This window comes from Ctenopharyngodon idella, chromosome 1, assembly GCF_019924925.1.
Source record: "Ctenopharyngodon idella isolate HZGC_01 chromosome 1, HZGC01, whole genome shotgun sequence".
Lineage (NCBI taxonomy): Eukaryota > Metazoa > Chordata > Actinopteri > Cypriniformes > Xenocyprididae > Ctenopharyngodon > Ctenopharyngodon idella.
Window position 1 is genome coordinate 30,192,745 of NC_067220.1, and position 25,595 is coordinate 30,218,339.

At 39.4% G+C, this 25,595-nt stretch overlaps 1 protein-coding gene across 5 annotated transcripts in view; it reads right to left on the reverse strand.

Moving 5' to 3' along the window:
- znf827 (zinc finger protein 827) overlaps window positions 1–25,595 on the reverse strand; it is a 77,704-nt gene that overhangs the window by 12,193 nt on the left and 39,916 nt on the right. For all 5 annotated transcript variants that reach the window (XR_007929888.1, XM_051892001.1, XM_051891995.1 and 2 more), the window contains exons 6-10: window positions 11,463–11,702; window positions 8,987–9,041; window positions 8,800–8,900; window positions 2,446–2,583; window positions 1,235–1,573 (exon numbers count right to left, since the gene is read on the reverse strand). Coding sequence is in view for 4 of the 5 variants with exons in the window: in XM_051892001.1 (XP_051747961.1) it covers window positions 1,235–1,573; window positions 2,446–2,583; window positions 8,800–8,900; window positions 8,987–9,041; window positions 11,463–11,702 (873 nt within the window). In the remaining variant the exon portion in view is untranslated. The remainder of the gene's footprint in view (window positions 1–1,234; window positions 1,574–2,445; window positions 2,584–8,799; window positions 8,901–8,986; window positions 9,042–11,462; window positions 11,703–25,595) is intronic.

Here is a 25,595-nt window from a genome sequence, read left to right on the forward strand (position 1 = left end):
TGGTTTCGTCAAATAACATCTCGCAAAGTTGCAATAGCTAATTATGTCTTTACAGTGCAAGCTAATGTTTTCTGTATGCAATGAATGAGTCAGTCACAAAGGCCGTTTACCTGGTATTAAGATGTGTTTTGGTTGATCGGATCACAAGTAGACGATGGAGACACATACCAGTTTACACCTGGTGTTTTTTTGTCCACTTTCGACCACTTCTGTAGTGATTTCTTTGAGGGGAGGGTCTATGGGTGGGTAAATGTATGGGCTTTTTGGCTTGCGCAATTTACATATGAACATGAAAGGAGACGGCAGAAAAACATATGGAGAGCATCAGCTTCCATTTCTGCTCTGAAATCAGGAACGGTGAGAGAATTGTGCTTAGTAAGTTTTCCATCTTCAAACCAAACTTAGGTCTTCTTCAGCCGACAAAGTTTAAATCCCATCTAGCTAGCACACTTCCCATAATGTTTACGCATTAGGTCAGTAGGTGGACAGGTCTTTTGTGATGGTTCAAACACATTCGACCACATGAGCATTTACATTATGAAAGCAATCCGGTCGAATGCATTTTCGACTACCTCTGAAAGTGGTCAAAACTGGCTCAAAACGTTTTAGACCACATTTACACCTGTATTTAATGTTGTCCACTTGTGATCGGATTGACAAAAATGCTTCTTAATACCAGCAGTAAACCGAGCCAATGGTTCACAAAACAGTCTAAAACCTGCTTCTGGCTTAACAGTTTGAAACAGACTCAGTAGTGAATCATTCAAAGCCATTTCACAAACTTCACAAAAAAAAAAAAAAACACTTGGCGCCAAAATAATTTTATTTTAGGAACCTATGACTCTCTTGTCATTTTTTTTAGTCAGAAGTCCTGCACTCAGAACTTACCTAGTTACAACTTCAGCAGAATCATTTTGAGTTTCAAAAGAAAAATGCAAATATTATGATGTACTAGTGCCAAGGTTTAAAACAAGATCAGAGGGTATGTTAGACACCCTGCTGAAAAGAACGGGGTGGTTTATATACTGGTTAGATCCCGGTCTAGCTGGAGAACCAGCATTGGCAAGATGTTCACTAGCAAAACTGGTTAACATGCATGGTCTTTCTGGAAAAGATGGTTGACCAAGATAGTCATTCAAGCTGAGCTATTTGAGATCCCTGGTGCACACACCAGCATCCAAAACACAGGATTTCAACAGGTAATGTCTAAAATGTAAGAATAGTGAGATCTTACCTGCATGCCCTGCACTGATGTGAGCTTTCATCTCAGCCTCGTCCACACCCACATACTCACAGGTGCTACAGCAGAGAGAGAACATCCACTGCTCTTTGTCCACATGAAGAGACATATGACTAACAAACTGAGCGTTAAACTCTGTTTGGAAGCCGCAGACGTGGCAGCTGTAGTAGTAGGGGCAGTTTTTGAGCTCTGGGCCTTCGTTGGTAACAGCGGTAACAATCTGCTCAGCATCTGTGTTCACCAGTTTGACTGAGTGGATGGTGAGGTGCTGGTTGAGGTTGGCTCGGCACTTAGCCGCGTATGGACACAAATGACACTTATACTTCCTCTCTTCTGCAGAAACAAACAGAAGAGCACTTATAAAGCAAACAGACAGATAGGTTGTGTTTAGGATGTTGATAGATGATGTTTATAATCAGAATTATCAGAAGATCTCTACTCTTGAGGTTCACCACCCCTACAGGACTTTATATTTATTTATTTGTTTTGTAGTCCAGACTGAGATGTATTTGGATGGACCGTGATCAGACTGCTCATTGATGCTCCTCAGGGACCTGCGGGATGCGATTGTTCAAGGATCAGGCAAGGCTGGTCATGGTTGTGCTGTGCTCCAGGGGAGCTTAGAGCTCAGAGAGACTTCTTTATAGCTTAGTAATTACTTGGGTACTTTTCCCACCAGGACTAATCAGTAGCCTAATCTCTTTAAAGGAAGGGTAATCTAGTCCAGTGAACCTTATTTACTTACCTGCGGCATTACTCATTCTAATTACAACATACAGCATTGTTGGACATGTATGTGAAATGTGAAAATATAACATTCAACAAAGCTTGATTTTCAGCAACTCAAGCTAACTGTTGTTGTAAACCAATAAACTGGTAAAGGCTGTTAGCCAAGTAAGTTAACGCTGTAGTTGTGATTACAAACATATGTTTAAATGTATTACTACAACGGTCAATTGCTCACAGTGCAAGTTCTGCTGAAAACACCAGCTCATACCAGCATCCCAGACAGCAACATAGTCTGGCCCAGATTCGGCCCTCATTTGGTACATGTGGTTTATACGCGGACCAGATGTGGGCCGGATCTGTGCCGTCGCTATGTTGCTGTCAGGGATAGATGGTGGACCAGAAAAATGTAGCTGTTAAAGTTGGTTAACCAGCCTAGCCAAACTGGTTGAACGTTGTTTCCAAGCATGAATTCTCACCTGTGTGTAAGGAGAGATGCCTGGAGAGAGTCTGTTGGCGACCAAACACTTTGCCACATACAGGGCAGGGAAAGAGCTGTTCATTGAGTCTCCATTGGGCGAGTCCATTTCCTGGCTCACTACTCACCTTGTCTGGATCTGCATACATTAAAAAAAAATCAGATAAAATAGTTAGTTCTGGTTCTCAAATCTAGTCCAACAGCACTGGGATGTTTCACTGTTTGTATCGCTCTGCTTGTCTGCACTCCCTGTGTTTCAGATCAAACTATTGCTCTTGTGATACTTCTTAAGCAATTAATTTTGTCTCATTCTAGTTTGAATAGCTGTGATTGCTCCAGACATCCTTGAGATCACAATACATATGCTATATGAGAATATTGAATTCCTTAGATGAATTTGTCTGAAATTCTTGAAATATCCTACTCTTGTGAGACATGGGGACTACTAATTGCAGGTACAACTGAGAAACCAAGAGACATGGAGGTTGGCAAAGAGGTCAGTGTGTGTTCTGCCACTGTGTTGGATAATATGTTGATGAGTCTATACATCGAGATCAGGGAGCCAACAAGGTGTTTTTTTATCTTGACATTGGACTGTGTGCTCCTGTTTCACCTTTCATTAGAAGAGCAAGATAGGGGGAGAAAGAGAGAGAGAGAGAGAGAGAGAGAGAGAGAGAGAGAGAGAAAGAGAGAGAGAGAGAGAGAGAGAGAGAGAGAATGCCACACAAGTAGAGGAGACCAGCTGAATTAACCTTCTGATGAAGGTGGTTGGCTCGGCGTCAAATTAAAATGCAGCGCCACGCCTTTTCTCTCTCCAGAAGGAAGGAGGGAGAGAGAGATAAATAAATGAATAGATAAATAAATATATAAACTGAAGAGAAATTCCGTCATCATGCAACACAGCCCCTTCAAATGAATGTCTGGTGCAATACGAACGCCTGGCCATTTTTCTGTATGGAATAAGAGGCAGAGAGGATGCCAAATGTTAAGCAATGTTTCTTTACAAGCCAAAACAGAACAGAAATATGTATACTTATTTAAAAAAAAGTCTGCGATTTACATCAGAAAGGGTCTTTAATCATGTCAAGGCATTCAGAGATATATGTTTTGGGTTTGTAGGTCATATCAATGACTCAAGGGTTTTTTATTAGTTATGCATGTACCGCAGCATTCTGATCAGTTCAATAAACATGCAAGGGGCTTTTTGGATATGCAGCGGGTGTGTGCCCGTCCCTTTGGACTTGTGGTTTGCTCATAAATAGGCACATTTTTTACAAATGCTGTCATAAGCAATGCAGCCTCAGGATTGATGGGGGCATGGCGAGGAAAAGGGGGGCAAGTGTTTGGGGAGAAACAGCATTTTTTTGGCATATCAGAGAGGATTTAATGGTGGCAATTAAAGAGCAGATGCACTGGCCTTGGACGCAAGACCTGAAGGACATTTTCATGGGGCTGCTCGTATCTGCCAGAGACCAAACCAAAAGTCCTGACGGGAATAGTGTCTCAAAGTGGCCCAATGGGAGGGCTTGTCTGACTTGTCGGCACGTTTGCTCAAGAAGTCAGAGGGAATGATGCTAAAAGAGCCCCTTTACTCCTCACAACGATCTTGGTTGAAAGACGCGTCTGAGATAAATCTACGTCTACAGGGCAATCTAATGTCATTGTGTCAATTTCATTGTTATCATGCACAGAGATGCCAAGGTTTATATTGGTCCTAGAGCACCCGTTAATACTAATGTAAGCCATCTATCCTGTGGTAAGTTCTGAAATCCATCATTATTTTAAAAGACATAAGGATAAGTGATGTCCTTGCTTGCCTGCTCGATTTTACTGCTGATGTATTACTTACCTCTGAAAAAGGAGGCACATTACTTCAGTTTTAAGCCAACAAGTGAAAACTAGGAAAATTATGTCCCAGAAGAAACTTTTATTGCTCAGACACTACTCTTTCATAGATCAATGGAGTTCTCAGTTATGTTTTAAATAAGTAACAACTTTGTCTGTTTCTTTTAAAATTCCTTAGAACAGAGACAATTGTTGATATACAGTAAAAGTATAACAGTAAAAGTATAGAACGGGAAGTTAGACATCCCAGTCAGCAGGCAGTGCCAATCAACAGTAAGTTGTACAGTCGCTTTTGTACAATAATGCTAATAAGCTCCCTCTCTGCCTCCCTATACTCGTGTTTTCAGTGTGATTAATATGCTTTATGCCGAACATGAACAAAGAGGAAAACAGGTCTCATTGCATCTACTTGTCGGAGAAAGTGTTAACGGCAGTACAAACTGACAGTGATATCTATGGACTTTTAAGGTAATCAGCTAACCTAGCTAGGCCTTTTATTTGATTTATAAACAAATCGGAGAAGTAGACTTTAAATTCACCATTTTCTCTCCATTTAATTTCCCTGCTGATTAGGAGAAAACAGATATTTAAGAGATTTCATTTTTTATTTTCTTGGTGTGCTGAGCATTAAACCATCTTTTCCTCATTTGAAAGTTAAAAGAGTTGAAAGAGTTCACCCAAAAATTAGAACAAATTCTCTCATCATTTACTCACGCTCATGTCGTTCCAAACCTGAATTACTTTCTTTTTCTGCAGAACACAAAAGAAGGTATTTTGAAAAATGAACAATCCAAGCAACAGTGGTCACAGATATTTTTCAGTATATCTTCTTTTGTGTTCCAAGAATGGAAGAACGTCATACATGTTTGGAAAAAAATGAAGGTCCCCCGCACTGACCTGCACTGCATAAGAGATAAAACAGAATGGATAAAATAGAAAACAGTTATTTAAAATTTTAACTTACTGTCTTTTTGATCAAATAAATGTAGCTTTGGTGAGCAAAATGGTAGTGTATTTTGACAAACGTCAGGATCCAATCAACACTGGTCACAAATATTTTTCACCATATCTTCTTTTATGTTCCTCAAATGGAAGAATGTCATACAAAATTTTTGATACAAAATGAGGATGAGTAAATTACAACAGAATTTTCATTTTTGCATAATTTATACTCTACCCCAAAGCACCATCTCCTTACACCTCTGACACCTTTGAGCACTTGTTGATATCAATCTTAATATTACTGGATGATGTTTTGACCATATTTCAATCTTAAAGATTCAACTTGATTAGTATTGCCACACTACCAGCATGAATTAGCATCGCTAAACTGCATAATTAAATAACGATGCCATGTGTGTGCCGTCTCCCCGCCGTCCCCCGCGCTGACCTGCACTGCATAAGAGCTTTAATTAAAACTACAGTGGGTGTTTTGCCCTCTGCTTCAATCTATGAGCGAGTTTAGAAAAGGCAACACACAATCAGACACAGGGCACTGAATCAGCCTCGTCACCCCGGGGCCCACGGTTCCACTGAATCACACCGCTCATATGAACCTGTGCGTCTGACTCACGTCCCACCAAGAGGCAGTGCGGCGTGATGTGGTGCTGACAGCTCTGGTGTGACACAGAGCCTGGGGACTGCCAGGGAAAAGATGGCACCTTCCCACAATGCCTCAGTGGGGGGACATGAGCGAACGGATGCCTGTGCAATGCATATGACTCTCACCTAATACATTCATTTTCTTATTGTTGATGCATTTTTCTTAATCTCTCTCCCTCCTTCCCTGTTGAAAAGACCAGCATTGCTGGGAACCAATATATGTTTTTGGAATGCAGGTGACAACCAGACTTCATAACAAGCTTAAAGGATTAGTTCCCCCAAAAACCGTCATTTATTCACCCTCATGTCTTTAAAAACCTTTCTTTTTTCTGCAGAAAACAAAGATACTTTACCATTTAAATTTTTTTTTTTTCACGTTATGAATACATTTCTTTAGCAAGGATGCAAGGATCTTAAGTGACAGTAAAAGCATTTTTAATGTTACAAAGTTTTCTATTTCAAATAAACACTGTTCTTTCTGTTTATCAGTAAAAAAATTTACAGAAATAAATTGCATTTTAAAATATATTAAAATAGAACACAGTTCTTGTAAATTGCAATTATATTTCACAATATTACTTTTTTTTTAAACAAATAATTGCAGTCTTAGTGTACACAAGAGACTCATTTCAAAAGCATTTTAAAAATCATAAAGATACAGAACTTTCGAACAGTAATGTATTTTGAAACAAGATACTTTAAAGAATGTTTCAAAGGTTTTTGTCTATATAATAAAAGTGAATGAGGTCCAAATTGTTGATTTGGACCCCTTTTAAACCTTTTAAACATTCTTTAAAGTATCTTCTTTTATGTTCTGGATGAGTAAATGATAATATCATTTTTTTTGGAGTGAACTATCCAGCTAGTTCCTTGTTCAGCCAGCTGGATGCAGGTTAGCAACGTTTGGGGTCAAATGTACAGAATTCATGACCCTGAAACAAAAAAAATGAAGCCATTGACGCTTAATTGAGACACTAGAGTATCTACATCAATGCCTTGAAGTGGTTAATGGTTTAATTAGTGTTATTAGAGAGAGATGAGGCAGCCTCCGCAGTGATGCTGAAGATGACTTGGGGCAAGAGTCAAGGATAGAAGAGCATTGTTACACACAAACACACACACACACACTTGTATATGTGGTTTACGGGGACTCTCCATAGACGTAATGGTTTTTATACTGTAAAAACTGTACATTCTATCCCCCTACACTACCCCTACCCCTAAACCTACCCATCACAGAAAACTGTCTGCATTTTTTTTATTAAAAAAAAAAAAAAAAAAGTTTAGTATGTTTTTTAAGCCATTTGGTTTGCGAGGACACAGGAAGTGTCCTCATAAACCATGGTTACATTGTAATACTGATGTCATTTTACACATTTGTGTCCTCATAAACCATTTATACAAGAACACACACACACACACAAAATGACACAGACCCAATGAAGTTAAGTATGATCATGCAATTAAGTGAAAAATATAAAATTAAGACGTGAAAGCAGACAATGATGTTCATCTGATGCATATAAGCAACATAAAGGCCATTTCATTTAAAAGCTATCAAACTGGCAATACAGACACACGCAAACAAACACTGATTAAGTTTCTCTTTGGCATAAATACAAAACTATTTTAGAGCAATTTATTATTTTTCAACCACTAATTACGCTGTTAAAAATAAAAAATTAGAGCTCTTTGTCTTAACTAAGGAGTAGGAGTTACTACCCACACCAGGTCATAAGGTGTTATACACTTAGCAATGAAAATGCCAAAGAAAGATGGAGTAACAGAAAGAATTATAAAGAGAAAGTGAGATGAAAAAAGATAGGCAAGGGTCCCGACCGCTCTTATGTGATTTGTGTACGTCTGCTTTGTGTCTGCGCGTAAGAATGAACGCATGTCTGAGTGTGTAGTGAATTAACTTTCACGCACCCTGGACACGAAAAACCCAATCATTTTTTCATTAACTGGTGTAGGGAATCGGGCCAGGCGAGCGCAAACTAATTACCCTTTGCCAGAGGGGCCAGTAGAGGGAGGCAGGGAGTGCCAGCTGCCCAGTGCAGCGGTCTCAAAGCTGGGTGGGAGCACGAGGGGCCTCTGTAGCCTCGCATTAGATGAGAGGGGCGGCTTGTGTGCATAGATCTATGTAGATGTGAGCAAGGTCCAAAATGAAAACCAAATCCACATAAAAATGACTTGTTAGTGGACAGTAGCTTTGAAATAAACATAATATATGGCCTACATTAAATTGTAAAAATCGGTGATGCCAGATACATACAAATATTCACTAAAAACAGATGTTGTGAGAGATGTTATTAGTGATAAGAATTATTGGAGAGTTTTTTCTCCACTCTCCAGAAGTCTATTGCAACATATATGTTGGATATTCTTAACACAAAATGCAACAAAACATATTTGGAACAAATATCATATGACATGCATCCGAGAGCCATGGGAACGGAGCGAGACCAGTGGCGCGTGTCTTAATGAGCGTCACCTGTGTGGCACACCGGTCTTGAGTCCCACAGAGGAGCTTCGAAAGGAGTGATGACAGTGGAAGACGAGAGAAGACCAGGCCTGGACTTTATGTTGTTGTTTTGTGTTAGTTAATGCGGCAGTAGTCCGTGAGGGGCTGCCGCTTTACATTCGTTTTGTTGTTTATGTTTATTTTGTGATTGTTACGTTGAGCATTCGCTGAACATTGTTACAATCATAAATATGCATAGGATACACTGAAATAATACCACTCTCATAGGGACAAAAAATAATAATAATAAAAAAAAGAAAAAATTAAATGTACAGTTTCATGGACAGTAGGAAATATTTATGATCGGTTACTAGGTGTGTCAATTATGGACGCTAAATGCGAGTAAGGTAAGGGTCTTGGCTGGTGCAGAGGAGAGGTTCTTACCTTGCTGGGCAACCCTGCTTGAAGATCCGGCTTCAGCTGGGGAAGAGCTCTTGGAGCGCGTGCTGAAAGGTGATTGTCTAAAGCGGTCGTCTAGGAAAGGGCTGGAAAATCAAAAGCTACCATTAGATTCACTAAATGTGACAAGCTAAATTCTGGAAGCATATCAGGCGCAAAACAGTAATCCTACCTGTGTATACCGAATGATGCATTGTCTTTGTTTTCATTTGCTTTACTTACTTTTTCTGAAAAAGAAAAAAAACACAATGGAATTAAACACAGAATCATTTTTGTAATGTTGTACTTACAAAAATCATTTACCACTAGTCAGTGTAAATATATATTGGGTTTTTTTAGTAATTTTTTGTTAGTAGAACTATTGATTAATAAAACTGACCAATAATCCATCCCTGATGAAAAAAAAAAAAAAAAACTATAATTGCTGGTCTCCAGCATACATTGTGTTTTGCACACTGGTCCTTTTGCTGGTAGACCAACATCCAGTTTCACCAATAGTGCTATAAAATAGTTTTTCCCTATAAAATGTAATTTTAATCTTATGAAAGTCAATAATTGCTAATAAATTCAATGATTTCAATAATTTGATATAATTTTATAATAAACATTTTTTTTTATAGTCATTAAAATGCAGTTATTATTTTTATATTGTCAACCAGCTAAACCAGCATGAAATTCTTGTTTTACGGGAAAAATACAAACATTTTCAAAACAAGATACATTTACTTGAAATTGCATAAATATATTCAGAGAATATAAATTTAATTCTCATTTCAAACATTTTTTTTCTTGTTTTAAGAACAAATCTAGCAAAATTTAGTAGGGTTTAAAAAATATTTTCCAGTGGGGCAGTATTACAATAAATATGAATAAATTTAAATAAATATTAGAATTCAATAAATGTAAGATACATTATCTGAAAAGAAGTATTAAAGGGATAGTTCACCCAAAAATGAAAATTTGATGTTTATCTGCTTTCCCCCAGGGCATCCAAGATGTAGGTGACTTTGTTTCTTCAGTAGAACACAAATGATGATTTTTAACTCCAACCGTTGCGGTCTGTCAGTCGTATAATGCTTGTCAATGGGAACTCCATCTATAAGAGTCAAAAAAACATGCACAGACTAATCCAAATTAAACCCTGCGGCTCGTGACGACACATTGATGTCCTAAGACCCGAAACGATCGGGTTGTGTGAGAAACCGAACAGCATTTATATCATTTTTCACCTCTAAAACACCACTATGTCCAACTGCCTTGCGCATCCGGCTGGTGAGGTCTAAAAACGTGTTCTGATGATGGAAGTGATGTCTCGCGCTTATACTTCAATGAGTGCGAGACATCACTTCCGTCGTCAGAGCGCATTCAGACCTCAACAACCGGATGTGCAAGGCAGTTGGACATAGTGGTGTTTTAGAGGTGAAAAATGATATATATACTGTTCGGTTTCTCACACAAACCGATTGTTTCGTGTCTTAGGACATCAATGTGTCGTCACGAGCCGCAGGGTTTAATTTGGATTAGTCTGTGCATGTTTTTTTGACTCTTATAGATGGAGTTCCCATTGACAAGCATTATACGACTGACAGACCGCAACGGTTGGAGTTAAAAATCATCATTTGTTTTCTACTGAAGAAACAAAGTCACCTACATCTTGGATGCCCTGGGGTAAAGCAGATAAAGATCAAATTTTCATTTTTGGGTGAACTATCCCTTTAATATATTACACAATTTTACTCAAGCAAATGTATTATGTTTTAAGGATGTTTTAAGGATTTTGAATATGCATGCTGATTAAAGACAGTCTTTTCAGCAGGGATTGCAGTGGTTAGGTTTTTAAAATCATGTTTTGTAAAACTGCTTTTAAAATATCAAAAAACAGAGGGCAAAAGAGAACAGTATCTTATGTCTGTCTGTCTATCTGCCTGTCTTTCTCTCTTCTGGTGGTCTGGTAATGACCTTGCTCCCTGGGTGGCACTTCCTAAGCCCCCTCTCCCTGACACCCTCTCGGTCACACGGCTCACAGAGGATGGAAGGGCTCTCTGCGTTGCCATGACGATGCTGCACAGGAGCAAGAGGGAGAGAGAGAGAGAAAGAGAGAGACAAGGGAAGTGTGTGCAACCGAGTGTGCTTGAGCCAGAATGTTTGAGAACAATCTGAGGGAGTCGAGGGTTGAGGGGTTATACATACACACTGTGCAGCTACACACCACTCCCATGGGGTAGGGGGGAGGTGGAAGGGTGCGAATGGCATGAGTGTGAGGTTTGGGTGTGTGTATATACATATATATAGGTACATATATATATACATATATATGTGTGTGTGTGTGTGTGTGTGTGTGTGTGTGGAGGGGGGTGGGGGGTGGGGGCTTTGTGATCGGCTTCCGAGGTGCTAGATGGCATTTAAAAAGAGCCGTAGCTGGCAGCGAGGAGCGCTGGGGGCAGGTTTGTCTCTGCTAATCCCCAGAACGCTCTTGGAAGAAAAGCTCAATCCTGCCATCATTTAACACCACAAATATCCCTCCACTCTCTAGTGTGTCAGTGCAGCAATCACGATGAAGAAGAAAACATGAAGACTGTCGCTGCAGAGATCTTTTTTTTTTTTTTAAACAGACAGTCCCCACTCTTTCTTCTTTTACAGAGACTTACCAGACAGTTTGAAAAGCAGCTCAGAGGCCATTTTGACTGATATGTCCTGGGAGAAGAGGTCATTTTGGGGGCGGGGCAAAGGATCTGGGAGGTTGACCATTGGTTCCTTCTTCTCACATGCCCCTGAAGTGCTGAAACCCAGCAGATGAGAGGAGGGTGGAGCCAATTCTAGGGGCGGGTCCACTTCCATAGGCTCCGCCTTCACTATGACGTTCTGGATGCAAGCGTCTTTGTTATTCTCTAAAAACACAAATTAAAATCAATGTTATTCCATTTGCAAATGACCATAATAACACTGATCTAATTAGCAGTGCATGAGATTTCAACAAATAAAATTGTTAAACTTCAGCTTCAGGCAAAGATTTAAAGTAATAAAAGCTTTTGGCAGAAGTGGCCAGAACATTGAGTATATTTGGCAACTACATCAATGGTTCAGAGTGGTGCCATTTGCACATGTGATAGTCAGTGGCAGTCTTGAGGCGAGATCGGGCATAAGGTGCTCGGATGCCTCTGGATGCTCCTCAGAAAAAAATACCACTAAGGTCATAAGTCATTTTGAGTCATTTTGCAACAGATCCACCACAGGTGATAATATTTCACTTATTTTATTTTACATTGAAAAATAATTCTTTTGTAATCCTTTTTTCGCAGATAATTTGATTACGTCTCTGTTGTTAATGTAACTGTAATACATTTATCCTTTTTAGTATAACCTATTGATTATGCTGTTTCAAGTGCTCCATTTTCATCCATTTTCATGAATGACCTCAAAGCATGTGGCACGTTGAGGAGAGGCGTTATTACTACAGATGCACAATATGGTGCCATATCGGTTTCAACCGGTATTAGATATTTTTTAAATGTATTGCTATACATTAGGGGTGTAACGGTAGGGTAAGTATTTATCCCAAACCGTCACAGTTCGGTGCATGCAGTCACACGACGAATACAGTCAGTTGCAGGCGATCCACTCTCCAACCCAGAAGGGGGCGTGCACGGTAATGCAACGCTGTTTGCAACCAGTAAAAAGCGCGAAAGAAGAAGAGACGATCGATTGATGTTTACATGTAATCTCTCAACCAGTGTTTCAGAGTTTAATAAAAAAAAAGTGCTGTACCGAACTGTGACTTCAAAACTGATGTACGTACCGAACCGTCATGTTACACTACCGTTAAAACGTTTCTGCTTTCTATTGTAATATATTTTAAGATGCAAGTTATTCCTGTGATGGCAAAGCTGAATTTTCAGCATCATTACTCCAGTCTTCAGTGTCACATGATCCTTCAGAAATCATTCTAATTATGCTGATTTGGAACTCAAGAAACATTTATTATTATAATCAATGTTGAAAACAGTTGCTCAACCCTAGAATGCATAAAGTGGGTCAAATTCACGTGACATGATGTGATTTTTTAAATATTTTACCAATAAAAACATTTATTTGAAATTCCATGAATTCTTCAAAAACTTGTTTCTGACCCTCATCAATGTCATTTTCATATTTCTTGGTCATAGGATGGGAAATATTTTAATTTTTTTATCACTACCCAAAGAATGCATTCCATTTTCTATGGAATTTTGACTCAACACAGTATTTTTAGATAATTTTTTTTTTTGGGCAATAATAATATTTATTTTCTTTTTTTGCTCTGGGCCAAGAATGTGCCTCAGACACCAACACTGTGTCTGAATACGTCTATCTCCCTACTATATTGCAGGTTTTTAAATATTTTAAATATGAGGGAAGAATTAAAAAAATGTAGAAATATATTATACCTCAAACATCCAAATCTGCAGTAGAACACACACAAAAAAAAAAAAAAAAAAAAAAAAGCCACTACAACTTCCTGAATCACTTAATAGCTTTAATACACAATATGAGGGAAGAACAAAACATTTCACTTAGTTAAGGTATTTATCTGACAAAATATTTGGCAAAAACGGAAAGCTACAGGTTTTATTTTACTATGCAAAAACATGCATAGAAAAATAAAAAGCTTACAAGAAAAAGCATACACTGACTAGAACATAATCAGTAATTAATATTTCGTTGGTTCTCTCATTTTTGCATGTGTTCATAATTTATTTGTATTTCAGTCCAGCTCAGTCTCATAGACATACAGTGAAGGAAGGACCTGAGTCATAACTATAGGCTCTCTTTAATTGGGCCAGTTTGGTAATCACCTGCATTTTATGCATTGTGCAAAACCGAGAAGCAAGATTTTGTAACCTCTAAGCCCCCTCGCCAAAGGAAGCACAGACATCAACTCACCGTCATGTGCAACATATCTAAATTTGAGCCTGGTTGTCCACTTTGTGACTCATTTGAGTTTTAAACTGCTACAGAGACAAGGGCATCATTGAGATAAGGCTTTTACCAAAGGCGGTTCAAGCTGAAGCAGATGTCTATAATTTGGCTTAAAAAAGGGGGTTTGAAATCTGGTCGAAATGACTCAGAATGTTTTTTTCTTACTCACTGCTCAAGGCTAAGCCAAAAAGAAAGAGTACAACAAAACTCTTTCAAATACAATCAATTCCTTGTCCATTTTTTTTTTTTTTTAAAGGGGGACCAGAAAATACGTAGTGCCAATCGAACAAATGGTAAATGGCTGGGTATTTGGGGATTTTGTGTTTTGTGTCATAAAGTGCAGTGGTATAAAGCAGAACACGACAATGAGGGTTGAACTTGACAGCATATTTACAAACTTCAAAAGGTTTCAAGAACTTTCTTTGCTTAGCCTAAAAAACACGCAAGCGCCATGACAGGACAAACAAGACAGACACTCAGTGAGCTCATAGGAACTCCACAGTTCTTTTAATTAAAACCAGCTCTTGTAAACTCACTCAGCCTTTCTGATATAGAAAAACAAAGAGGTCTGCTCCCTGCATTCGAATCTGAGGGTAGAAAAACGTTTAGCCTGTTTCTCTTATCAGATCAGACATCTGACAGTATGTACAGCTGAGCAGTAGATGGCATATGCTTCTCAGGGGTGACCACGCTTGATCAGACAGCTCGGGGGGTGGGGTGGCAGAGGGGGCGTAATCATACGAATTTTGTCTGGCCAGAGACGAGGGAGCAGGAGATTGTGGGTAGGCCGGGTGACCTCCACCCCTCCCGTTAACAGCGAGCGTTATTGGGCAGGGTCTGTCGGAGTGTTGTTGTCTGGCTCTGACCTAGATTGTGTGTGAGTAGTGTATGTTTACAGTGTCTGAGCGTGTGCAAGTGTGCGTATGCGTGTGTGTGTGTTTGAGTGTGTGTGTGTGTGTGTGTGTGTGTGTGTGTGGGGGGGGGGGGGGGGGTCAGTAGTGTGCCCAGGTGTCAGGAGCTGGAGGAGGCAACGGCACACAGGGACACTGACAACCACTAGCCCGTTAATCCCTTAATAAAGTGCCTGGAGCCAGATTGAGGGCTGGGGTCATTTAGGGGACACGCAGTCTCACAACACACACTCACAGCAATACACTCTCGAATTGGGTTCAGTGACGTCAGCAACTGCTTTCAAATGCATTTGTACACATGTACGTAGAAAGAGTGATGTAGAGAGCGGGTCACAACGAGGAAGAGAGCACAACCCTAATCACCAGTGTTTTGAAAGCATCTAAAATAGCCAGTGTGTTAGATAAGCAAAATTATCATGAGTAAATACAGAAAGGAAACATACACTGAAAGCGCACTGGTGCAGGGAGGTTAAACCGAGGTTGACCAGTGGCAACTATCTGTTTAGCCATCTGGTCTATCAAAGATTCCTGCCTGTTAAATCTCTCCTGTGAGCTCTGACAGTCTTACACCAGTGCAGATTCAAGGAAAACAAATAGAAAACACAGACACGTCGATTCTATGGCTAAGTGGCTAGCGCATGTGCTATAGACCTGTTGAGTTTTGGTGCTTGTGTGTATTCCTTGGTAGTGATGTCACAATGAAATTGGTGCAATGTTAAATAAAGCATTAAAATCTCCAAAACTCATATTCTCCTCTGATGTTTGCCGTTTCAACAACTATACCACGTCTCCTTTGGTTGCATGGGATGAGAACATATTTTTATAATTTCTTGTGTCAAGAAAAAGTTACAATATACACTTGAATCCACACTAAAGGATGCTTTCCCGTCACATATCACACATGTGCACTTCAATAAGCCGGTTAAGGTGTTTACATACCAGGCGAAATCAGGATAATGGGCAAAAATCTAGCTGAAAAATCAATCGGTTTATGCTTATGCCATGACCTCACGCTGATAAAGGAAAATGGTTTAATGCATTTACATGACCATGCGCATTGTAGGCTTAATCATAATAGGTTTAAAGAACGTGTATGTAAACACACTCAATGATTTCCTGACTCTGACAATGAAAGGTGGGATAAGGACAAATTGATACAAGCAGCCTAATATACTGTACCTGCTGCTGTCTGTGTCCTTAATGTTAATCAAACAACAAAACAAAGAGAAAATCAATCATTTGATTATTACATTTCTGTAATAGTAAGTTTCTTACTTGAATGGTACTGTTAGACCTATTGTACCTGAAAACCTATTGTTTATTTTGTTGCATCTTTGTTTTACTGTATTTGTCCTACTGTTTGTAATTTGTTTCTTTTTTACTCTCAATAACAAAGAAAAAAAAAAAAAAAACTATTTCGTGATTTATATTACTATAATGAAATAAAATTACTCAAATACCCATTTTAACAATATCAGACAAAACACTGAGGAAACTAAGGCTACGTTCCAAAGTCCAAATTAATTTTTTTGTGCATATCCGATTGAAATCCGATCAGATTTAGCAAGTGTGAATGAAGAAAAAAAAAAAAAAAAAACCCATGAAATGACATTCTTACAATTCCGTTTCAAACTACATTCATATGTGGTTTGAAATCCTATTTAAATCATGTTTCATTGCATTTCAATCAACTAACATCGCAAGTTCCTGTCGTTACTAAAATAATTCAACGATTTGGTGTTTCCTGAAACCATAGTTCAAACGAACATTCGCAAACTGCATCGCAAACTTGTGTGGTTGGAACGACAGCTCTCAAGCTGTGGTTAGAAGTACAGTTTCTTGTTTTTATGACATGTAGACTTAATAAATCATTATCTTGAGCAAAATAAGCAAGCTGACATTAAGTACAATGTATATCTTTAGTTTTGAATATATACAAATGTCATATACATATTTTAGTTTGTTAAGAGCTTTTAAGCACCGTTTTTGAAGAGTGCGCATGTGCGTACGTGCTCTACTACGCCTGATTGTATCTGGAAATAAAGCAAAATAAGTAAGAAAAATTAGAATTAGTCCTCAGATGCCATGTCCATAATTTATAGCAAAAAATCTAGCATTAATTCTAATTTATTAATTCATAAATCTCCAACGGATTCATTTAACAGGTTTGCGACAATACGGTTTCGGAAAACAGTCGTGACTAGCTAGTTGATTTGTTCAGCGATGCATCGTACTATGGCAGTGAAGCAGCGAGTTACGCCGTTGTACGGTAAAACGCACCCTGATCAGATTTCGCATGGTTTATCTGACTTTCTCAAGCCACGTAAAAGGTAAACATCAGACGCTGTTATAGAAAACATGTTGAAAGTCACTGCAGAAACAACATTGTGTTGTTGCAAAGTGCCGGACGAGCAGAAAATGGCAATATTACAGAGACATGTTTTTAAACCAGCAGAGACAACAGCACAGAATAAAGCCGCTCACACCAGCCTCCTACATTTCTGCCGCTGCCCCAGAAGATGCAGTAGTCCAGCGCATGGCGGCTACACATTGTCAAGTTGTAAATAAGACAACATCTATATTGCAAACCCCTCCATGTTGCGATTGTTGTTTTGCAGATATTCCGGAAAACGAAAGAGCGGCATGGACACACAAATCGGATCTGAACAGTTGTGATTCACAGTGTGGACATCAATAATTTTAGATCAGATTCCAATCAGATATACAAATAATCAGATTTGGACTGACAGTCTGAACATAGCCTAAGGGCTTAAATACACAGTTAACAAAGGAACTAAATGAACCACAGGTGAACATAATCAGGCACTAAGGAAACTAACTAGCAAACAGAACTCAGGCAAAGCAGAACAGGGAACAGAATGAAAACGAAACCAAAGCCGAACGAGACCGTTACAATTTCAAAGTCAGCCTTTTGCAGTCACTCTTCATTTTAAGCCCTGGATACACTGCACGATTTTAGCAATCCTATAAGATCATTACTTTATCACACCGTGCGGCATGGATCTACTAAGCTTGGGTACGACATGCATGTAGACTGTACGATCATGACACGTAGGCTACGATGCAAGTTTCTATAGAAGAATAAAACATCATCAGCATGCGCTAGTGGTAAACAAAAAGACCATGTTGAATCACACTTTGGCAGTTGTAGTTTTTATGTGTGCTGAAAATAAAAAGGAAGTGGCGAAAGAAGAAGGGAAAAGAGCTTGAGGTAAGCAGTTTTAAGTTTTAGCGCCATGCCGCTTTGATTTCATGTCACATTTTTATTGGCTGGTAAGTAGACGTAGGTCGTAGCAGCAAACACACTGTGCGTTGATCAAGCTGAATTTCTGACACTGTCAGAAAATGATCGTAGGCTATCTTTGGTCGCAAGACAGGGAAAACGGCCGTCTTTGAACCTCTCTCACTATACGACATAAGACCACCGATTAAGAGCCACGATCACAGAAATCGCCACGATTGTTTCATGATGGCAATCTTTCGTCTGGGACAGCCAAAAATCATGCAGTCTATTCCAGGCTTTAAATAATACTCAGTTGTTACTTTTTTAAAGTATAAATATTGCATGCAGTTTCTCAGTTAATGTGGGCTCAAACAAACCGCATGTATCAATAAAATTAGGATAAATGCTGCTAAAAATATAGTATATAGCACGTCACACCACAGGACATGTCAACTTGACAAAAGGTTTCAAGTCAACTACCTATAATTATATTTTGTGTCTTCTTTCACCCACCAGTATTTTAACGTCAAACATTTCAGAGGCGTCATATAAAAAAGTGATGAAGGTTGGTGACAAAGACGCGCGCCGCAAACTTCATCACCCTCATTTAGACAATGAAAGCATGAATCAACCATCATTCCCACCGCATCCGTTTGGTATACTAAACAATCTGACAGCCTCAGAGCATTAGTCATTCAACACATGCAAACCCCACTTGTCACATGCACTTTGATGCACTGTACAGTAGCCTGAGAATATGAATTTGGAGATGAGACAGAGAGAGAGAGAGAAAGGGAATTGATGCACACAGAAGAGATGCAAATAAGGAAAGGATGGGGAAGCCTGATGAGGCAGATAAAATAAAGATAGAAAATCAGGACTGGTTACATTGTTCGACAAGTGAACAGTCAGTTAGGCAGATAGACGAGTTTATTGTTGTTTCATCTTGGAAAGGTTGAGTCTTTAAATTTATTCCATTTTGAAGCACTACTTACAGGCAAATTATATATATATAGTCTTGGTAAATATATATACATTTTTGTCATAATTAAAAAAAAAATACTGTCCTTTCAGGCATATTAGTTGGCCGGTCGACGAGGCATCAGAGGTGCAGACACAAAAAAAAGAAAAAAAGCGAGAGGTAAAGAGGAAGAAAGAGACAGAAAGGGTGATACAGAGGTGGAGGAGGATAGAGAATGAGGTTGTCATTCTGCACTACGTCTCCTCTGGCCCGACGGAAAGGATGACCCGCTTAGACATGAGGTGAAAAGTTCAGCCGCTTCAAAGAGGTCCAGAGCAACCGCAACCCGCAAAGAGACAAGGGAGAGCTGATCCCAGACCAGCGGCCGAACAGCCTCTCAATAATTCAGCACATCATGATGCAACACTCACCTCAGCTCAGCCAGAGAGAGAAAGCAAGAGAGAATCAGTGCTCCACATGCCCCTGAAGAGGCTACTGGATGGATGCCGGGTTGTGTGTGATGCAGGAAATGGTCAAATGGCCGTGCAGGCTTCACAGTGGTTTCATTTCATGTGGAGGAGTATCTTCACTCTAGATGGTGAAAAGACTGTCTTTTTGCAGTTGCAAAATACATGTGGGGATAATCTTTTAAGCTGGGGATGGGTAAAGGTGGTCTACTAGCCATTCAACAACCAAGTAGTCGATTGTTTGGGGTTTTTTCTTCCTTTTTTGGTATGGATATTTTAACGGTCATGGTTCAACGCGATGAATTTCGAAATGCAAGCTCAGGTTTCACTGTGTTATGCTAGTTAGCTGTTTGACAATTTGTATGGTAAAAGCCTCTTTAAGACATTGTGGGCCAGATTTACTAAACAGGGCAAATTAGCGTGAGCGCAATTCCACAAATGCGCTGACGGGAGAGCCAAGTTTTGCGCGTGATCTACTGCTGACGCACAAATTAAAGAACACAGGAGCAGTCGAATCATTTACATAATGACCAACACAATCTACCAAAAGCAGCGCAAATTAGCATTGGGTCGCAAATAAGCAGAGCTGATGCTCATCAGGTGCAGGTCGACACAGGCGTAACTTGTTATATGTAATATACAGATAACGTCTTCCTCTGGCATTCCAAAGAAAGTAAAACAAGTTGAAAATATTTTCTCCCTTCTACCACGCGCTCTCTGTTCTCTGCAGTGTCTCCTCCTAGCAGCAACAATTGCAGCCATGTTGCAAAATGGGTTAAGACATGCATTAAATAATGCCGCAAATACCAATAATTGACTAGCGCAAACATTAGTAAATCGCGTGATTCATTTAAATACTCTCCTCCCATAAATTTTGTGTCTGAAAGGGAAACTCCTACAAATGCATATGCAATAAGGTCAGCCGCAAAAACAACTCAGTCCACTTCTTTTTCAACGCTAATTTTGCACTGCGTGTATTTAGTAAATCTCGACAGTAGTTTTTTAACGCCAAAAGAGGGTTTGCGCTGACGCAAGCTGTTAGTAAATCAGGCCCTGTGTCGCTAAATTCATCTTATTTTACAGCCTCAAAGCACAACTTCTGTAACAAAACCACAAGCAACAAATCCAACCTTCAACAATATATTTCAATACAATTACTGTTGGGGGGTCCAATTACCTGCTGTAAGCAACGTTCATATTATTATGCATAATTCGTAGGTATTCATGTTTTGAGAGGACTATTATGGGCTAAATCTAGCCCATTTGTAAAAAGGTTGAGTATTTGTCAGTTACTCTGTTGGAGGGTTATTATATGTTCTTGAATTCAACCTGTGCCATTTCTTAATAATTATTGAACTATACATGCATTTAAATGAATGTCTTTGCCATTGTGTAACATTGCTGATTTTTCAGCGTTTCATGCCACAACTATTAACTGGCATTATTATAAAGGTCTTCCTTAAATCAACTAGTCCAGAGGTTCTGAAACTTTTCAGGCCAAGTACCACCATGCAGGTACCACCAAGTCACCATCAATCATTAAGGTCATTAAGAAGTCTTTCATAATGGAATATTCTAATTAAAACGAATATTCATGTATTTCTGACTAATAATGCCGCTGCCAGAGCCTCATCCTTTGACTGGCTCTTTGCAGAGGAAGAGCCCTGAAAAAAAAAACCTGACACATTTATAATTTTTGCAATCGAATTCTAACATACTAATGCCTAATAATTAAATGCAATCTTTAAACTTCCCCCGTCTGTTTAGAAGCAATTGCTCTCTCTGGTTTCATTATTGATGTCATGGTCAAAACAGAGCCGAATCCAGAGTTTTTGAGTGAGTCAAAAGGTGCTTTAAACTCACCAGCTCACAGATTTTAAGGGCAAACATCAATATTTTACTTTTTTGTCAATCGCCTCAGTTTTTGTCTGTTTCCTATTTTTGCACAGGAATAAAATAGAAAATACAAATATAGAAATACAATATAGAAAAACAACAATTTCAGTAAAATATGCTTTATATATATTATTAATAGTGCAAATTTTTAGGGTCATGCTGTGTACCACCTAATGGCATTCCACCATTTGAGATCCATTGGACTCGTCAATAAGATGTTTTTCACATTCCTTTTTCAAACTACATTTTTAGATGCTGCTTTTTTCCAATGCTAAAAAATTTCACTGCTCTTCTTTTGAAAGCCATCCACTGTCAAAATACGTTTCTTGAATAATCAGTTCTAAATTTTAGCTAATTGGATTCCAGCTTAACCAATTCCAGCTCACTGGAGTACAATTTTGAGGTGGGATTTGTGAGGTTACAGCCACTCATCAGCCTACCGCAGTATCTCTGGGCTGGCATGGCTCCTGTTGTCTTACTGCTGAGCTGTGTATGATGCCTCTAATCGGCTTTGGGTATAATAACAAAGGCCAAGAACCTGGCAGAGACGATGAAGAGATGACCAGGTCAAGAAACAATCCCCTTGAGAAAAGTTGTAATTGTATGTATCTCTACCCGTAGGGACAAATGCAGGTTGTGTTGTGGAGGATGAGAGGATGGCAGTCCTCTCTTAGGTCCTGTGTGCCCCCTGGTGCAGCACCACATCATGGTCCATCTGTTAAAACCCAGGAACCATCAGTGCGGAGGGACTAACACGGCAGTGGTAATTAGCCCCAGGATGCAAACATCTACCATCAAACAGATGTGGGGGAAGTCGACACATTGTTAACTGGTTTGATGGGGGGTGGTTGGGGGAGGTGACCTACTTTAAATCGTGTGATGCAACACCTCAAAATGGGAAAGCTGCTATTCACACCATGAAAAGAAATATAAAAATAAAAAAAAAAATCTTACTCATGTCTTGTCAGTGCTTGCATTCAAATCAGTGTTAACTTTCTTCTCGTTTTTTGTTAATTGCTACAAGCAAACCAGGGCCAGTGGTCAGGTTCATCAACTTCACATGACGTGACCATGAACTTATCATGTGAATAATCCCCCTGGAGAAACCTGGAAACACTTAGTGTTGAGATGGTACATCAGCATAAGAACTTCTGAGGCAGGGAAGAACTACGGTGTTATTTGGTCAGAGATGGTCTTATTATTGAAAGATACCAAGCTCCGCAGCTCTACTATTGGAAAAAGATTAACGGCCATTCTGGATCACTTGTGCCTTGAAAACCAATCACATTACAGCCTTGACTCCATTGAACTTCTGTTATGTGATAGCCATTCGCTGTTTGCAGATACCATAAAATGAATGCGAAGTGACATAAACTGAATCCCAATGTTACAAAAATATCTTTGATTTCTCTCATAAAACAGCAATTTTTTTTTTAGAGTAAACTCTAAAAATATATCAATCCAAAAGGAATGTTTAATGATAAACATGTTGAAGATTTGACAATAGGCTGATGATTAATTAAATTATAAGATTTTTTTTCCCACAAGCATTTATTAAAAAAAAAGTCCTCTCATCTCTTTTTGCGTACCACAGCGTTATGCTGTTTTTGCTAACCTTGGGAGGCTTGCCTTAAAGCGGCTTTGATTTGGTCCGCCCGTTGAGTTGAGTATACATAGGACCCCAGTGGTTAGCCATTTGTAATACCCTATCAAACAAAAATGAATACGTATAAAATTTATAACTGAGAATTAGAGTAAAGACTAAGCTAGTAGGCTAATCAGCATGTTGTGTGCTAAGCTAGAATGCAGAGCAGCTTGCAAAACCTAGTCTAACTAAAAAAAATAGCAAATTTCACAATCGAAACACAAAGTACGAAGACTCACACATGACATAGAAGAAAAAATAGATATCATGGCCATGAATTTGTCCCCTCAGTTTAGTTAAATCATGGCCATGTTGTCCTCATTCGTTCCCTTGCGTTTGTTAAGTCATGGGAATGCTGTACAAATTCGTTCTCTTGTTTTAGTTGAAGCTAGTTGAAGCACGGCCACATAGTACTAATTTCTTACCTCATTTTTATATACAAATCATTGCCACAAGCAAACAAATTAGTACAATGGCCTCGATTTAACTAAAACGAAGGACAAATCAAGTTGTGAGAACAATTTTTTTTCAAGTTAGTTAAAGTCAATATGTGCAAGTTACTTGAATAAGTAATAATGCCCATTCACACCAAGAATGATAACTATAAAGATAACTATTACAATAACTACATTAACGTCCACACCAGCGGACAATATCTGTTTATTCTAAGCACGTGCTGCAGTTTTGTGATCTGATGCTTTAAATGCTCGAGCTCTTTAAAGCAGGATGGATTCTGATCAGCTGTAAATTTTTTTATCACCAGAAAGAACAATTGTTTTGAAGGTCATTCCAATGAAATCGTTCCTCTGTGCCATTATCTTTATTGTTGTGGTGTGGACAAAGACCCGCCCCCTTTAGTTACTGTTGCTACGTCCGACAAGCCATGCCGATCTTTCGCCACGCATCATGTTCTCACGCAGTGAAAAATACATTGCAGAGCAAAGAGGACACTGACAACACGTCGACAGACAAAACAGAGCAGGTTACTTCATATTTGGTAATTTTTAAAGAAATGTAAACAATAAATACCGTTTTGTGGCTCTTTAATGTGTCGTGACAGATCGCTGTAGCGCCTCAGTTCAAGTGGCTTGTGAACCGATCATCTCATCCTACTAGCTCATTTATAGCATCAAATAAACATTAATGAACATCATAAGGAATGTTGTTTCAATCGTGGAAAGACATCAGTACACACCATTTTTCAAGTTCAAGTCCACCTACGTTAATCTGCTAACTCCCCTGACTGCTTTGTCGGACAAAATGGCGGATTCGACGTTATGATTGGTTAGATCGCCTGTCAATCAAACTCCTGGCGAAGGGTCAATTAGCGCCCTTGGTGTGAATGGGTCTATAATCATTCCAATTCCATGTTTAAATGTAATTTGAATAAAAAAAACAACATTTTTTAAAGTGTTCTAAAGTTGACCTCTAACACTTAGCGAGCGAAATGAGTTGCGTGCGCAGTCTGAGTCTGCGGAGGTTCGACCAACAGTGTCAAGTGAAACTATACACAGCCATTACAGTAGACAACCCCCATTGCATTTCACGTAAAACCATGCTAGACGGCCTTAAGAAGAGTAAGGGGGTTGATGAGACATCCTCGGTCAGCAGGGCAGTGTGCTTATGAGCATTTGAGCCAGACGGAGATGACCTTCCCCCAAATGACCTCTCAAGACTGCACCACTGCTTCACACACACAAGACCACAGACGATGTCATTGTTTCCATGGCATTGATCCCCAGCCTGCAGCTAGCGGAGCGCAGCTCTTTAGATCCACTTGGTTGCATGTCTGCATGCCGCTGTGGCCGCGCTGAGAGAGATCTGTGAGGCCATGTCGTGTAAAACTGCTTCAGCTTGACAACAAACAGGCTAATTGGTCCCTGTTCCTGGCCTCTGGAGACGGAGAGAGAGAGGCTGAGGAAACACATCCTGGAGGTGGGGTGAGCGGGTAAGAGACTCTCGCTCATAGTAGTTCTAATGTGGGAAGTCACGGAGACCTCTCATTGAGCTTTACGCACACACATAGTGCTCAAAAACAACGTGAGTGAAGCGGACTCTCTCCCTTTCTCACGTCTTACTGTTTTCCATACTCGTACACGCAAACGCTTGGTTCTCTAGTTCACGCGCACACTTTCACTCACTCTCTGGGGAAACGTGACCTGGGGCTGTGCAGTCAGGAAGCACACGTGTTAAAACCAGCTCTCTCTTGGCGCGGCTGAGTCACGCTGAAGTGTAAGGCATCATGGGGAAGGAGCAGGAGCAGCTGGTGTGTGGTGCCCGTCAAATACGCTGCTTTAGAGTGAATCACTCCCTATCATCCTCTGTAATGGACTACTCTAGATCTCGCTCTCTCTCTCTTTGGCAAGTGCTTTTCTCACTCATTTTCTGTTTGTTTCTCTCTTTCTCAAGCTCTTTTATTACCTTGCAATCACGTCTAAAATCCCACCACTGTGATCTCACAATTATTGTTTCTCAACACCTGATGCACAAAGAACTGTAGGGTTACACACAAAAAAGGGAAATGTCGTTAATTACAATTACTTTAAAATGGACATTTTTTAAATTGAATATTGCAGCGTTTATTATAAATGACTGATCAGTACATATCATTATTTTTTCCTTTTTTTTTTTTTTTTTTTTTTTTTTTAAATCGTGCCTTTAATCAAAATCATTAGCATTAAAGGATTAGTTCATTTTAAAA